At 40.3% G+C, this 15,211-nt stretch overlaps 1 protein-coding gene across 3 annotated transcripts in view; it reads right to left on the reverse strand.

Moving 5' to 3' along the window:
* Nucleotides 1–2,718: 2,718 nt before the first annotated feature.
* The window catches only part of satb2 (SATB homeobox 2), a 64,512-nt gene continuing 52,019 nt past the window's right edge, over nt 2,719–15,211 (reverse strand). For all 3 annotated transcript variants that reach the window (XM_017706542.2, XM_017706543.2, XM_017706540.2), the window contains one exon: nt 2,719–5,402. In XM_017706542.2, the coding sequence (XP_017562031.1) occupies nt 4,779–5,402 (624 nt within the window). In that variant the 3' untranslated portion in view covers nt 2,719–4,778. The remainder of the gene's footprint in view (nt 5,403–15,211) is intronic.

Raw genomic sequence — 15,211 nt, forward strand, 5'->3', positions numbered from 1 at the left:
AACTTTTACCTTAACAAGGACATGAGGTGAAACAGGTAGAAGGCACACTGCTGTTCCATTTTTTTCCATTGATGCACTTTATTTAAATGACAGCAATTTCAGAAAACAAAAACAAAAAAAACCAAAACATTAACACAAACAAAAAAGCCAAATAATGCACATAAATTATAATCACTTAGTGATAATGATGATCCATTTGATTGACAAGGAAAAAGTACCCATCCTGGAGTGGCAATCCTGATTCACATTGTAGGTGATGATGAGGATAAATATTTCATCTCCAAAGCAAGCAGGCAGAGCATTGTGCTTAGTTAAGAGGCACTGCAAGATTGCCAAGAAAAAATGGTCAATGAAAATGTTAAAAAGCAGAAAATTGTCATTTTTTTGTGATGGGCATGTCAACATTGCCTTGTTTGTCTATGAAATTAAGTGCTACAGCAGATTGATTACAACAGAATTTGATGTCTGATATGGCGTGTTTGTATGTGAATGTTTCTGTCTGGCTCTGGAAAATTATCGCATAGTACAAAATACAAAGGTGAGAGGTAACATTGCAAATAGAATGAATTCCTTATTTCTCTCTGTGGCATGTTCCATCACTTAAATACTTCCTCAAAAGAGTGAAAATTGTCCCAGAAGTCAGTGTGGTCTTTTACAAATTGATATCCTTTCGCATTATGTTCAAAGGCATTCCACAGAACTTGATGGTCATGAAGAATCAAGATGAAACTTCGTCTTAATCAAAAGAGCTGTGTGCTGAGACACAGAGTGTTTAGAAGCCATTGGGCATCTCCACTCTGGGAGTTTGCCTGCTCTCTAGGAACCACTTGTTTCCCCACAAGGAGACATGATCACTTCCAATTAACCCCCGACTGCACAGCATGAGTGACAGTGATTGTCTTCCTGCCTGGCAAAGGAGAAAATGAGATAAAGTGCGAGAAATTGAAAAGGCAGAGACAGGGAAAAAAAGACAGATAATTGGTGAGTGACCCTGACCTATCCGCTCATCAGGGACTCATGGATTTTCATTGTTTTCTGTTCCGTCTCACTCGGCACTAAACCCTGTGTAGGACGGAGCGGAGGAGGAGGTGATGGTGGAGCTGAGTGTGCGGAAGGCCACCCCTGCAGCAGGTTAAACACCAGTCTAGTATACGGGCACGCTTGTCTCACCAGGACTGTAGATAATTTGGGAGGAGAGCGGGGACGGACTCATCAGAGCCACTTGTCTCAGGCTGATGCGGGCGCTGCAGGGGGCGGGGCCACAAGGGGATGAAGGTACGGTAATGGCAGGGGCGGGCCTTGGCCTCCTAGGGCGATGGCTGACTGACAAGCTTAAGTAAGGTTTAGATCCAGCGAACAATCAGCACTGTGTTATTACACACCCTTATCAAAGCCTGTGAATATCTGACATTTAAAGGAAACGATTCAAAACATGTCTTTTCTCTTGCCATTCCTGAACTCTTACCTGTACTAAAATTTAACCGGATTCTCATCTACTAAGACCATAAGATGAGCAACTTTCAGCAATTTATCCCTTAAATGTCTGTTTAAAGGTACAATCAGTCGATTTGTTTCTTGTAGAAACTTCAAAAATACTATATTCATCTTAAATATTGATTTACACTCTTAAAAATGAAGGTTCCTAAATGGTTCTTGCTCTGGACATACATTAGGAAAAACTTTCAATTGATACAAAACATTTTGGTAGAGGCTCTCAGAACTTTAAAAAGGTCTTTCATACACCTACATTTAAAGATCTATCCCCTGAAAGCTTTTTAAGGTCCCAAGAGTAGTTCTAAGGCTAGGTCCAAAGAACCCCTTTTGGCAACTTTATTTTTCAGAGTGTACCAAATATATGTGTATGGGTCAGTCTGTAAGGTAGTTAGCTTGTAGTTAGTGCATACTGAACCTTTAAATTACTTTTGAGTGATCATATTAAGCTGAATTCAAATATAAACTCCAAATGAGGATCAGCTTTCCTAGCACAGCAGTCAAAAACGGCAAAGTAAATGGCTGCTAATCCAGCTTGAGTCACATCTTCCACATTCTTCTATCAGCAGATCAAATAGGTATGAAACCAAATCTTAACCACCAATATGCAAGCAGAAATAGGCCTCATTAATGGTCACTGGTTTGTGGTTAAGAGATCACTGACTAGCGAGCACGGGCTGAAAAGGGGGAAAACAAGGAGAGAGCAGTGGCTTCAAACACCACAACTCACGCCATAGTCTGAGGCTTCTCTGTGTCACAGCTTGTTCGGTGTGAAAAGCGGCGGGCTCCCTGCGGGATGGCAGGGCCGTTCTGTGAGTGCCAGCACTTCCATGTGAATTATTGTCACTCCTGCATATGTCTTATTAGAGAGCCCTGTTCCTGGCGGCTTTACTCAGGCCTCTAATTGAATAGGACTGAGAAACACAGACCAGCCACAGTCGCACTGCATAGCCAGCTCGGAGAAGCAGAGGCTTCATACCCAGGAACCTAATCTAAAGAGAGCAATGAGTCTGGGACTAGCCACTTACAGCATAATGTTATAAACAGCAGAGTGAAAAGTATATTGTAGTTTGTAATGCCTTGTGTTTGAAATTGCTCATAATCAGAAGTTTGGATTCTGAAGATAAACTGTCCTAATGTGTTTAAGACATCTTTTGCATGTCCTACAATGTATTCGTCTTTGTGTGAAGGGTTTGCAATGGAGAGCATCAGCACATCAAAGACATGTAAAGTAAATGTTTCCATTTGTAATAGACAAAACATCTAGACAGACCATAAACATCACCTAATGAACAAAAAACAGTTTAAAAAGGTCAGTGTAAGGTTAACAATGATAATTACTCTGTTATCCAGAAAGAACAGGTAGCAGCTGATTCTCAAAAGCAAATCAGGACCCCGGACCCGAGTGTCACTATGGTATTCACAGAGGCTTTGCAACAGAGGAGCCATGTTGCTTTATACAAAAGTCCATTTCCAGAGATGTAGATCAACACACGCTCCTATTGTGGATACAGAGTTTCGATTGGCTCAAAAAATGGATTGTCGACATTTGTAAAAAATAAAAAAGTACATTTCCTACGTTTTTTTTATTTTTGGATTCAACTCCAGGTCCACCTATTGCCGTTCTCTTTGGAAAAAGTATGTAGTGTAGACAGAACTGGCAGTATATAACGTCACAGGGCTCACTCAATAACTTCAGTAACTGCTTCTAATTCTCTCATCTCTGTTTTGGCAGTGCTCCCCTCTTTCATAAAGTCTCTCATTACCAAAACAACAGCTTTAAGCCAAAAGCTGATATTAGACCATGAAAAAAAAAAACAGCCAAAAATAACAGCAATGACAGCAAGAACAACCATAATAACAATAATAATAACAATAATAATAATTGTGGATAAAGATAGCAATAAATAGAGATGTAGAGTAAAGTGTGGGTAGGTGGTTTGAAATTAGGGCACTGTGGGTGCCAGTAAGAGAAAGAGATGAAGGAGGACTGGGAAGGACGGATAGGAGGGAGGGGCTACCACACATAAAGCGACTGACTGATGACAGTTGCTGGATATACTTTCCTCCACTTGGTCAAAGGCAGATCGAGGCAGTTAAACTGCACTCATAATTTTAAAAATCTTGTTACTATCAATTAACAAACTCCTATGATTACATCCTTCTCTTGACACTTACTAACCTTTCTAAGTGCAAAGAGAGTACAAAGTGATTTTGTGGCGAGACGTCTCATGTACACATTATTTGTACAAAACAAGCACTCAACATTTTTGGACTGACAGACAGAGGTGTCGAGGGGAGTCCATGTAAGGCGTGCATGGGTACCAGGGTAAAGCGGCAGTTTGTCCAGCCACATTGGACTATTTGGAATGATGTGGTTGTTTGTAGGAGGGATGGCTCTATCTTCAAAGGGCCTGCTGATCTAACCGTGGACCTTTCAGTAGACCACATGTGTTTATAGTGGAATTGATGGTCTATGCTGATGTATACACCCCAACCTTCATCACTACCTCCAACCAATCCATCCAACCGCTTAAATAGCCAAGCACAGCCACCTCTTGGAGACACAAAGAATGCCCCATCACAGAGGGGAGGAAGAGGGAAGCCACAGCCACCCACCAGGCTCCTTGATCAGGCAGGAGTTAAGATGCGTGGGTTCCTGTGGAGTTCCATGGCTCATCTAAAGCTCATCTAAAGCTTAGTCTCTGTCATTACTCTGAACACTGGAGAGCTGGAGGAAGCAGGGAGGGACAGTGGTCTCTAATGACAGCCCCCTGGATTGCAAGGTCAGAAATTAAGGACTCCTTTGCTGAGTATGTTAGGGACTTGTTGAGAAACTAGCCTGAATTTTACAATATGGCTTACTGCCGCCTTTGCTCGAGAAATCATGAAAAAAAGATGATCACTTGCCAGTTTTGGAAAAAGAGATTTACTTTTCACTTTCCTCAGAGGGTCTGATTCTTGCTAACCAAAAATGAATGATTCCTGGCTGCTAACATCAGTTTTCCTTCATTGTGTTGCTAGGGCAACATTCAGTGTCTGATGGCACTTTGTCTGTGACCCCTCACCTCAGGTGTTTTGTGGAGACACTATTTTCCAAAATTACCAGTATCCAAATATAATCTTGTCTATTTTTGGCTTTCCTTTAATGAGTCTTCATTTGACCCTGTGTTTATTTCTTTTAGTCTTTGAACTGCTTTCAAAATGCAACTGTTTCAGTGATAGCCTTTTCTGTTCCACTCTCCTCTCCCCAAACCTTCCCCCTCTTCTTCACAGATCGAAGTGCTTTATCTCTGGTACTCAGCCTGGTCTCGAGGGTTGGGGGATGAACTGGAGGGGGGCAGGGAGCTAGGTCGGGTGGACCCTAGAGACACACCCTTGTCCTTGGTCTCATCTTGGCCTGAGGTGGAGGATGGTGTTGAGGCAGAGGCAGCAGCTCCTGCTGAGGCACCTTCTTGTCCGCTGTAGATCTCCTCGTGGCCGTCTTCACTGGATTCTGCATCCTCTGAGCCAGAGAGCAGCTCTTCATCTCGATACTCAGCAACATCCACTCCACTACCCTCAGCTCCCAGCTCCTTCAGCCGGCCATGGTGCTTTACATGGTAGCGTTGGTTCTGGAAGAACTTGACAATGGTGTGCTTGGGCAGGTCTAGCTGGGCTGAAAGGGTATGGATGGCCTCTTGGTCAGGGTACAGCCCCACATCCTGGATGAAACTTTGCAGGATACCCAGAGCTTCCAGTGAGATCTTGGTGCGAGAGCGGGGCTTTTTGGCAACACCGCTATTTCCTCCAGTGCTGCCACTACCAGCACCACTCTGAGAGTTCTCCTCCATTCCAGAATTGGGGACTGGTTCCTCACTCCTCATGGGCGAGTGATCCTTCAGTGGTGCAACAGGCTGTCTGTGGAGTGCCTGATGAGAGAACAAATAATTGGTTAGTGGGGTAGAGTAACCCTGCATCAAAAAGACATGCTGAGTCATAGCTGCAGGACAATTCTGATGAATTAGTGCAGCAGTGCCCCACAGGACAAAGGTTTTCTTCAATGAATATTCCTCCAGTGCCCCTAGAGCTCTTGACTGGAATGTTTAATCACCTCTAGTAAAATTCCAACCACACTCCCCTAGGTTCTGACTGTTTAACCAAGTGTATTACACAAATGCCACTAGAAAGTTTCTTAAGGCAATATTGACACTGAGATCATTAACAGCATCAGGATTCTATGTTCAACCATATGGAGTACAAAGAGAAGTCAGACAAGAGCTGAAGGAGGATAAATATAGACTATACCAAAAACTAAAGCACATGAAAAAGAAAACTATTATGAGGAAAATATGTTTCATGATCATTTAACAACTAATGACAAGAGACTTTTAAATCTGTCAAGTTGAAAAGGGACAAATCGGATGGAGAAAGAGAATATGTGGTAAATAGCATTGATGTTGTAAATAGTAAAAATGTGGGAGGAGGGAAAGGGAATAGTGTTTCTGAAGCTGTGGAAGGTGCAGCATGTCACAGCAGAGCTATCGAAGTCTGTGGCGCTGTCCCGCTGGGTTTATGACCAGGGTGGGGTGCCCAATGCCTCCACGCTGGAATGCTAAGCTATAAATCTGCGGTGCATTAAAATTAAAGGACCTACATAAAGATAATAGTCATTCGCCCTCTCTCTCTCTCTGTCTCTCTCTCTGTTTCTCTCTCCCTTGCTTGCTCTCTCCACACAATAATAATAGGGTATTTTTTTAAATAATATTGAGGGCAGGCCAGACCATGAAATTGCTTCGATTTCACTTGTGGGGGCTTTCTGGGGCTTGGCGCTTTATAGGAAGTGTGTAGGTTTGTTGTTTTTTTCTTTCTCTTGTTCCATTTTGTATTATTTTTAATGTCTTTGAGAAACAAACAGAGGCTACAAAAAGAATGGAGAAACTGGTATGGGAGTGGATTTTAGAGACATGAACGTTACAACTGGCCACATGGCATAACACAACATGCAGAGACCACACACAGCACAACACTCAACTACAGTGCATCACACATACGGTTTTATACAATGAGGTCAGATACATGTCTGATACACACACACACACACACACACACACACACACACACACACAGAAATATATATATATATATATATATATATATATATATATATATATATATATATATATATACACACACTATATTGCCAAAAGTATTCAGCCACTCACCCAAACCATTGAATTCATGTGTTTCAACCACTTCCACAGGTATATAAAACCAAGCACCTAGGCATGCAGACTGCTTCTACAAACATTTGTGAAAGAATGGGTCACTCTCAGGAGCTCAGTGAATTGCAGTGTGCTACCGTGATAGGACACCACCTGTGCAATCAAGTCCAATCATGAAACTTCCTCGCTACTTAATATTCCACAGTTAACCATCAGTGGTATTATAACAAAGTGGAAGTGATTGAGAACGAAAGCAAATCAGCCACAAAGTGGTAGGCCACATAAAATGACAGTGGGGTCAGTGGATGCTATGGCGATTAGTTCGCAGAGGTCGCCAACTTTCTGCAGAGTCAATCGCTACAAACCTCCAAATTTCATGTGGTCTTCAGATTAGCTCAAGAACAGTGTAGAGAGCTTCATGGAATGGGTTTCCATGGCCAAGCAGCTGCATCCAAGCCTTACATCACCAAGTGCAATGCAAAGCGTCGAATGCAGTGGTGTAAAGCACCACCACTGGACTCTAGAGCAGTAGAGAAGTGTTCTCTGGAGTGACGAATCACACTTCTCCGTCTGGCAATCTGATGGACGAGTCTGGGTTTTGTGGTTGCCAGGAGAACCGTACTTGCCTTACTGCATTGTGCCAAGAGTAAAGTTTGGTGGAAGGGGGATTATGGTGTGGGGTTATTTTTCAGGAGTTGGGCTCTGCCCCTTTTTCCAGTGAAAGGAACTCTTAATGCTTCAGCAGACCAAAAGCTTTTGGACAATTTCATGATCCCAAAATGACTGCACATCAGTGCACAAAGCAAGGTCCATAAAGACATGGATGAGAAAGTTTGGTGTGGAAAAACTTGACTGGCCTTCACAAAGTCCTGACCTCAACCTGATAGAACAACTTTGGAATGAATTAGAGCAGAGACTGCGAGCCAGGCTTTCTCATCCAACATCAGTGTTTGACCTCACAAATGCGCTTCTGTAAGAATGGTCAAATATTCCCATAAACACACTCCTAAACCTTGTGGAAAGCCTTCCCAGAAGAGTTGAAGCTGTTGTAGCTGCAAAGGGTGGGTCGACATCAAACCCTGTGGATTAAGAATGGGATTTCACTCAAGTTCATACGCGTGTGAAAGCAGATGTATAAATACTTTTGACAATATAGTGTTTATTTAATTAATGAAAATAAGAGATATAAATAAACAGTACTTAAAGCTTTAATCTTTAAGAGAGAAGAGAAAAGCAACCCCACAGGTGTTTCTGTCCATCCTTCCACTGTAAGAAGACGCTTAACCCTATGAGTGTAGCTGTCAAAAAGCCATTACAGAGAAAAGGAAATAGAAGCTGACAAAGAAGCTGCTGCTGTTAGCAGAACAATGGGCAGACCACCACAGAGTTCAGATCTCAAAATCATCTGGGATTGCTTGGATTGTGAGAAGCAGAAAATGCAACCAACTTCTAAGACTGAACTTATAGATTTATTTGAAACACTGACAGCAAACCTCCTGAAAAGAATGGAAGCTGTAATAGAGGCAAAGAGTAGATACAATAAATATTAAAAATTCTGATATTACATTTAGTTGTTCAGGCAACTGTATAATTTTCTAATAAATTTATCTGCCTTTTTCATGATAATGAAAAATGAACAACTTGCCAGCTTTGACTGGAAATTAAATAAATTAAGTGTCTCTGACTAAACATTGTAAGTCAGCCCTGTTTTTTTTCCTGGTTTGTTCTGACTATTGTCACAGCTACCTATTGATATTGGTTCCTCATGAAGCTTAATCCCTATGACTCATTTAGGTTCCATACCTCAAATCACATACACACACATGGACAATACACAGTTTCGTTCTCTGACTAATAATCATGCCCATGATTGTGGCAGAAGCCAAGCAGAAACCCAAAGTGTGCGCTGCTTGCCCAACAGGCTGTCCACAGCAAAGCACTCTAATGGAGGAGAACGCTAATGAAGAGAGTTCATGCCAAGCCAGAAGAATGACTCCATCTCCAAATCAACCCCATTGCTGCTAAAGCCATGAAGTCAGCCCCCCTCCATCCACTTCATTTACTGCTCCCTCTATGTATCCTTAACCACAGCGTCTGCTTTGGACAAACGGACTTTCTGCCCTCACGCACTTATGGCATAATTCAATATTAAACCCGAACCATTCCTTGTGTTTTCCAACCAGGGACGGGTTTGTGAGTTCATTGCATTAAGGGAAAAAAGTTCATTTTTCTTTCTCTTTTTATTCTTACTTTCTTTCTTTTTTTAATCAGGGCAAATTACAGCACAGAAGTATGAAAGAATTATAGAACATAAAAGATTCAGTTGATTCTTAATGAGGGCGGGTCCTCCTGAGGGGATGCAGACCTGGGGTATGGGGGCTGTGTTGCCACCGGAGACACCATTAACACATAGATAAATATGTAATGATGATAAAGACACTTTTCTGTTGGTTTCATTTTGCATGACTTCACCTCCCTCAATTATCGGCATGCATGCTAATTTTCGTTTGCATTTGGATATGTTGCAATACTTAGGGAGAGTATGAGTCACTGTAAGTGTGCGTTTACTTGCGTGTGTGTATCTGTGCGTTTGAGCACTTTGTGCTACTCTGTGAATGTCAATATATAATTATCATCACTGTCATGCAAAAACATCCACTTTTGTAGGTATTTACCTTTGTTGCATAATTTGAAAATTCCAGTTTCCCATTTGTATTGTTTTAAGATTAATTGATGAACGGACTCATAGAAATGGTTAATGTTCCATTAACTATCATTACAGTTTGTTTTTCCTTCTATAAAGCTACCATTTGTGGTACAAAAGTTAACATTATGATGATATAAGTTTTTGTTCTTACAGTGCCAATGTGTTAAATATTAGCATAGGATAAGGTCAATGATCTCTGCATGAATAAAGCAAGTACAACAGATGCAGTTTCACTACCTGAAGAAGACAGCAGGACATTAAAGCAGCTTTTCATCATTTGAGAACTATTACTAAAGTTCTGCCTTTTCAGAGTGACACAGAGAAACTTATTTATGTATTTGTTACAAGTACAATTGATCACTGTAATGCTCTTCTTACTGGACTTCCTAAGAAAACAGTACATCCTCTACAATTCATACAAAATGCAGCAGCACGGATCCTAACAGAACAATACAGAGAGCTCATATCATCCTCGTTTTGAAAGAACTGCACTAGCTACCTGTAACTTTTAGTATAGATTTTAAAGTTCTGCTACTAGTTTTTATGATTCTAAATGGACCTAGCACCCGCTTGCATAACAGAACGTCTGTCTGTTTATGTTCCAACATGTGATCTTAGATCTGCAGGTACTGACCTTCTGCAAATACCTTCAGTAAATTACAGAAAATGCGTAGAAGCCTCTATTGACTATTATGCTTCTAAACTGTGGAATGTAACTCTACCTTTATTAGACAGTCACACTCAGTACACACTTTCAAGAAATGTTTAAAAACATATCTCTAAATTCACATTCACTTTATCATTTGTCCGTAACGCCCTTTCAACTGCCATCAGTATGAAAAGCACTCTATAAATAAAACATTATTATTATTAAAAAATAGAATACAAGAGCGATGATACAGACGGGTGACAAATTAAAGGAGAAACACTAAGAGAACAACACATGGCTTGAATGCTTGACCCCTGTGGTGAGGGGTTTTACTGATATTATAGTAGGATTGTAGCACATAAACTTTTCTTTGCGAAAACAAATGCATGTTTGAGAGTTCAGTGGTGTCAAAAGCATAGGCACTGGTCTCTGCAGACCAGTGAAAAAAGTATTTTGGTCATACGAATCATCCTTCACTATATTCTCCTCAACATAGACAACATATGCTATGGCCTTTACAGTCATCAGATCTCAATCGAACTGACTACCTAAAAAGACTGTGGGCTGTGAGAGACAGCACTCTTCACCCCCATCATTAAACACCAACAGACCAAATATTTCTGGAAAAATTATGTTCCAACCCTCCTGTACAGTTTCAGAGACCCATTTTTAAGAGTGTATATGTGTGTTTGAGTGCATGCACATTATCAGCTCCCTCTCCAATCCAGCACTCAGTGGGGGTCTCAGGGCACAAGGAAGAGTCCGGGGGGTGGGGGGCAATGCCCGGCATGCAGCAGCATCCAATTTAGCAAAAACAAAAGAGAAATTATTCATAAGGAGAGTCCTGCCAAATGAGCAGCGGGAGGCACTTACGGCCACAAGCACGGCACAAATACTGCTGAGGAGGCTAAGGCACATGTCCGGGTCACTCATACAGAATGTGTGTACACCCTGTGAGTTATGCTCATCCCTCTGCGTGGACCCCAAGGCCCTGTGACTAAGCTTCAAAATCATAGACTGGAGTCATGAACTGGTTTGAAAATATCATGAAACTTATAATATAAAAGACCATTTCACAAAGCAGGCACAATGACAGAATATAATACAAATGCATATCGTCACTGTCAGAAAAAAATCATTTATCTTTGAAATTGTAATTTTGATGGAGATGGAAAAAACAATCTCAATGTTTAATAGAAGTTAATGGAATAAGTCATTTTGGACCATTTCTATTTGTCCACTTGTCATGAAATTTGACACAGAATGCAGAGTAACTGTAAATTTTTAAATATATTCAAAAAATTAATTAACAAAAAAAGTGAAAAAAATGTAGATACAAGGTATTTGCGCCACAGCAACAATATCTGGAGTGATGCCACAGAAGAACCACTTTTGGTTGCCTGAAGAACATTTGAAGGAATGATGTGTTAATTAATTTCTTTCCTGAATTATTTTTGCAAATGTGAGTGTAAATAACATTTTCTTTAACTGTTAAGAACCTCTATATGAAATAAAGCTTCAATTCTGATTAAAGAACCATGAAACTTTAATTTTATCTATTGGTAGTTGGGTTATGTTGTGTTCCTATATATTACAAATCTGATCAATGATGTCATGAGTAATTATAAAATTACATAATTAATTAATTAACAATTAATGCATTCAACACAGACTCTGTACTGACAGGTTCCAATCTGCATTTCTGACTTTTCCAGTTTTGTCTAAATTCATGGTAAGCATTCATATTTTTGGAATGGTTTAATTTTGAATTAATTAAAAAAAAATGACTCTTGTCAGCTCATTCTTTAGAAATCATATTAGAATCATCTTAAAAGTAAACAGATCTAATACTGAACACTAAAACCTCCTATGAAATTCAGTTAGAAATACACTTTTTAAGTCTTTTATAAGACTTTTTAAGGATCTGTGGGAAACCCTGTAACCTTAAATTACAATATCTAACTGATGTCTAAGGGTTAAAGCTCTGGCAAATCATTTATTGTCTATATAGAAACAAGTGGTCTGTAATCTGACAGACACTGACAAACATAAAAGTGTCCAGAATACTGGACAAATAATTAACCAAGAACATAACTCAAAAATATGTGTCTGTGTCCATGTACCGCACCATTAATGGTGCGTAAATGTGTGTGTGCATTAGCAGCTGGGACACATGTGTGGTCTGTGGTGGCAGGCTGGCTGGAGCCAAGGGGATGCTGGGTAGTTCAATCTGGGGAGGGGCCCTCATTACTGTGTCAAGAAAACAACAACAACAGCAACAAGGACACCCACAAACACATTGAAATGCAGACCGACAGACAGATCTACACTTGCTATGATAATTCTACTTCCTTTTCAAAGATCTACATCTCTTTAAAATTGACAGACACTAAAAGCATACCCTTTAAACTGCTTAATTTGTAGCACTTCTTTCCTTATAATGGAGCTGCTGTAGAGTCATGTCTTCTAGCCCACTGTTTGCAGAATGCATTGTGAGTTAAATAACAAGGCTGCTTTGGGATCAGCTGTAAGAGCTTGGATAGAGCTATATTTTTAGCTGTCTCTGTCCTCTATGTGGTGGCTTGTCTAGGCCTCATGTCAGAGAAGTCCTGGAATGTGTTAATGGAGCAACCACAGTTTCCTTCCTGCGATGAGTATTTAATACCACGCAAATACATAAAGAGAAAGCAAGTGAGAAAGAGAAGGAACTGTGAAAGACTTGAGAGAACTTTGAGTAAGACGTTAGGCTTCAAGCAACTAAGAGCTTTAATTAAGGACGCCATGACATATAGAACTCCCAGAGAAGCTGCTCATGAGTGCTGAAACACAAGTCACAACTGCTAAACTAGGTAGCCTCAAGAGGGAATCACGGCATCAACAACAAATGTACACTATATTTCCAAAAGTATTCACTCACCCATACAAATCATTGAATTCAGGAGTTCTAATCACTTTCATGGCCACAGGTGTGTAAAACCAAGCAACTCAGACTGCTTCTAGAAACATTTGTGAAAGAATGGGTTGCTCTCAGGAGCTCAGTGATAGGATGCCACGTGTGCAACAAATGCAGTTGTGAAACTTCCTCGCTACTAAATATTCCACAGTCAACTGTCAGTGGTATTAAAACAAAGTGGAAGCGACTGGGAATGACAGCAACTCAGCCATGAAGTGGTAGGCCATGTAAAATGACCGAGCAGGGTCAGCCGATGCTGAGGCACATAATGCACAGAGTCCTGACCTCAACCCGATATAACACCTTTGGGATAAGTTAGAGTGGAGAGTGTGAGCCAGGCCTTCTCAACCAACATCAGTGTCTGACCTCACAAATGCACTTCTGGAAGAATGTTCAAAAATTCCTTGTGGAAAGCCTTCCCAGAAGTGTTGAAGCTGTTACAGCTGCAAAGGGTGGGTCGACATCATATTAAACCCTATGGATTAAGAATGGGATCTCACTCAAGTTCATATGCGTGTGATGGCAGACAAGCAAATGCTTTTGGAAATATAGTGTAGCTTTGAAATGTCTAAGAGAAACACATTTTAATGCACAATTAATGTTTATCTGCTGAATGTATTATATTAGAAAAAAATTATGCAACATAAAATGTGGCCTGTGCAAAAGTTCAGTATAATCCTTTGGTCTCTAGTTTGCATCTGTAGTTTCTCTTGTGAACAATTCAAACTGCTTCCTTTAATGGTGCTGGCTCTCCACTACATATGGCAGCCTGAGGTTTTAGCAGATCTAGTACATCACCTTGATATTAAAATTATATTTGTATTTCTCAGTGGGAACTACTTGCACTAAAGGTGCCTAGTCCATTATGGATGTAACTGATTTGTGAAAACTGTTGTGCAGTTATTTTCAGTGGCTAGGATTTCAGAGATTGGGTGTCATAAGGGTGGCAAGACCAAACTAAGGGGCGGTCTCTGTTCTTCTGTCTCAGCCTCCTCTTCAGTTATTTTGCATTTGCATGAAGAAACCTGAGAGTGTTTCCATTTCTCTTCATTTGACTCCATACAGCACAGGAAAACAAGTATACTTACTGTGTCAAGATAACTTATGGTTTTAGGATCAAAATAAAAGATATAAGCTAGCATTTTCAGAGATAACACTAGTTTGTTGACTAACTACTTATGTAATTTATTTGCACTGATGTTACTCTGATTTATTAAACAAGAGTTATCCTTGTGTAAGCCAATGCTAGCCAACATTCACAGGGTGAAAGGTGTTTCTGTACTCCAGTATGAGTTTTATAGGCTATACTGTAAAAAACACTCACTTTTATTTAAGAATTCTAGATAATGACCATGCCAGTATACAACTGATCTCACTAAGTGCATGTCCATGAGCCAGTCAGAAGAACAAAAAGCAATATAATCATAAAATGTTAATCAGCTTCACTTTGAAAAGACATCTAAACCAATATATATGGTCATGTGAAAAAGTCAGGACACCCCATTAAATACTCAGTTCTTTATTAAGAAATGTTCACATAATGATGTCTAATCTTGTTTTTATTCATCTCTGCAAAATAAAGTGATTTACTTGCAGGTAAACAACAAAAAATAACCTTGTTTTATTCATAAAAAAAACACATATTCTAACTACCCCCTAATAGTTAGTGCTACCCCCATTTGGCTGAAATAACTTCAGTAAGATGCTTCTTGTAGCTATCTACCAGTCTCTGACATCGGTCTGAGGAAAGTTTGCTTCACGCCTCAATGCATAATTCTTTCAGCTGTAAGTTGTTTGAGGGGTTTCTTGCATGTACAGCCTGTTTCAAGTCACCCCACAGCATCTCAATGGGATTAAGATCTAGGCTTTGACTCTGCCATTCCAGGACTCTCCATTTCTTAGTTTTCAGCCCTTGAAATTTCTTAGCCCTTCTCCATTTCTTAGTTTCAGTCCTTGGTGGATTTATTGGTATATTTTGGGCCATTGTCATGTTGCACGGTCCATGTTCCTTAAGCACCCTCTGATACAGGGTAGAATTCATGGTGAATTATATATGTGAGCTGGCCAGGTCCTGCTGCAGCAAAGCACCCCCAAAAGATGACACTTCCACCTCCATGTTTCACAGTTGGTATGAGGTTCATTTCCTAGAATGCTGTATTTGGTTTACGCCAAACATGTCTTCTGTTATGGTGTCCAAATAATTACAT

The sequence above is a fragment of the Pygocentrus nattereri genome, chromosome 6 (assembly GCF_015220715.1).
Source record: "Pygocentrus nattereri isolate fPygNat1 chromosome 6, fPygNat1.pri, whole genome shotgun sequence".
Classification (NCBI taxonomy): Eukaryota; Metazoa; Chordata; class Actinopteri; order Characiformes; family Serrasalmidae; genus Pygocentrus; species Pygocentrus nattereri.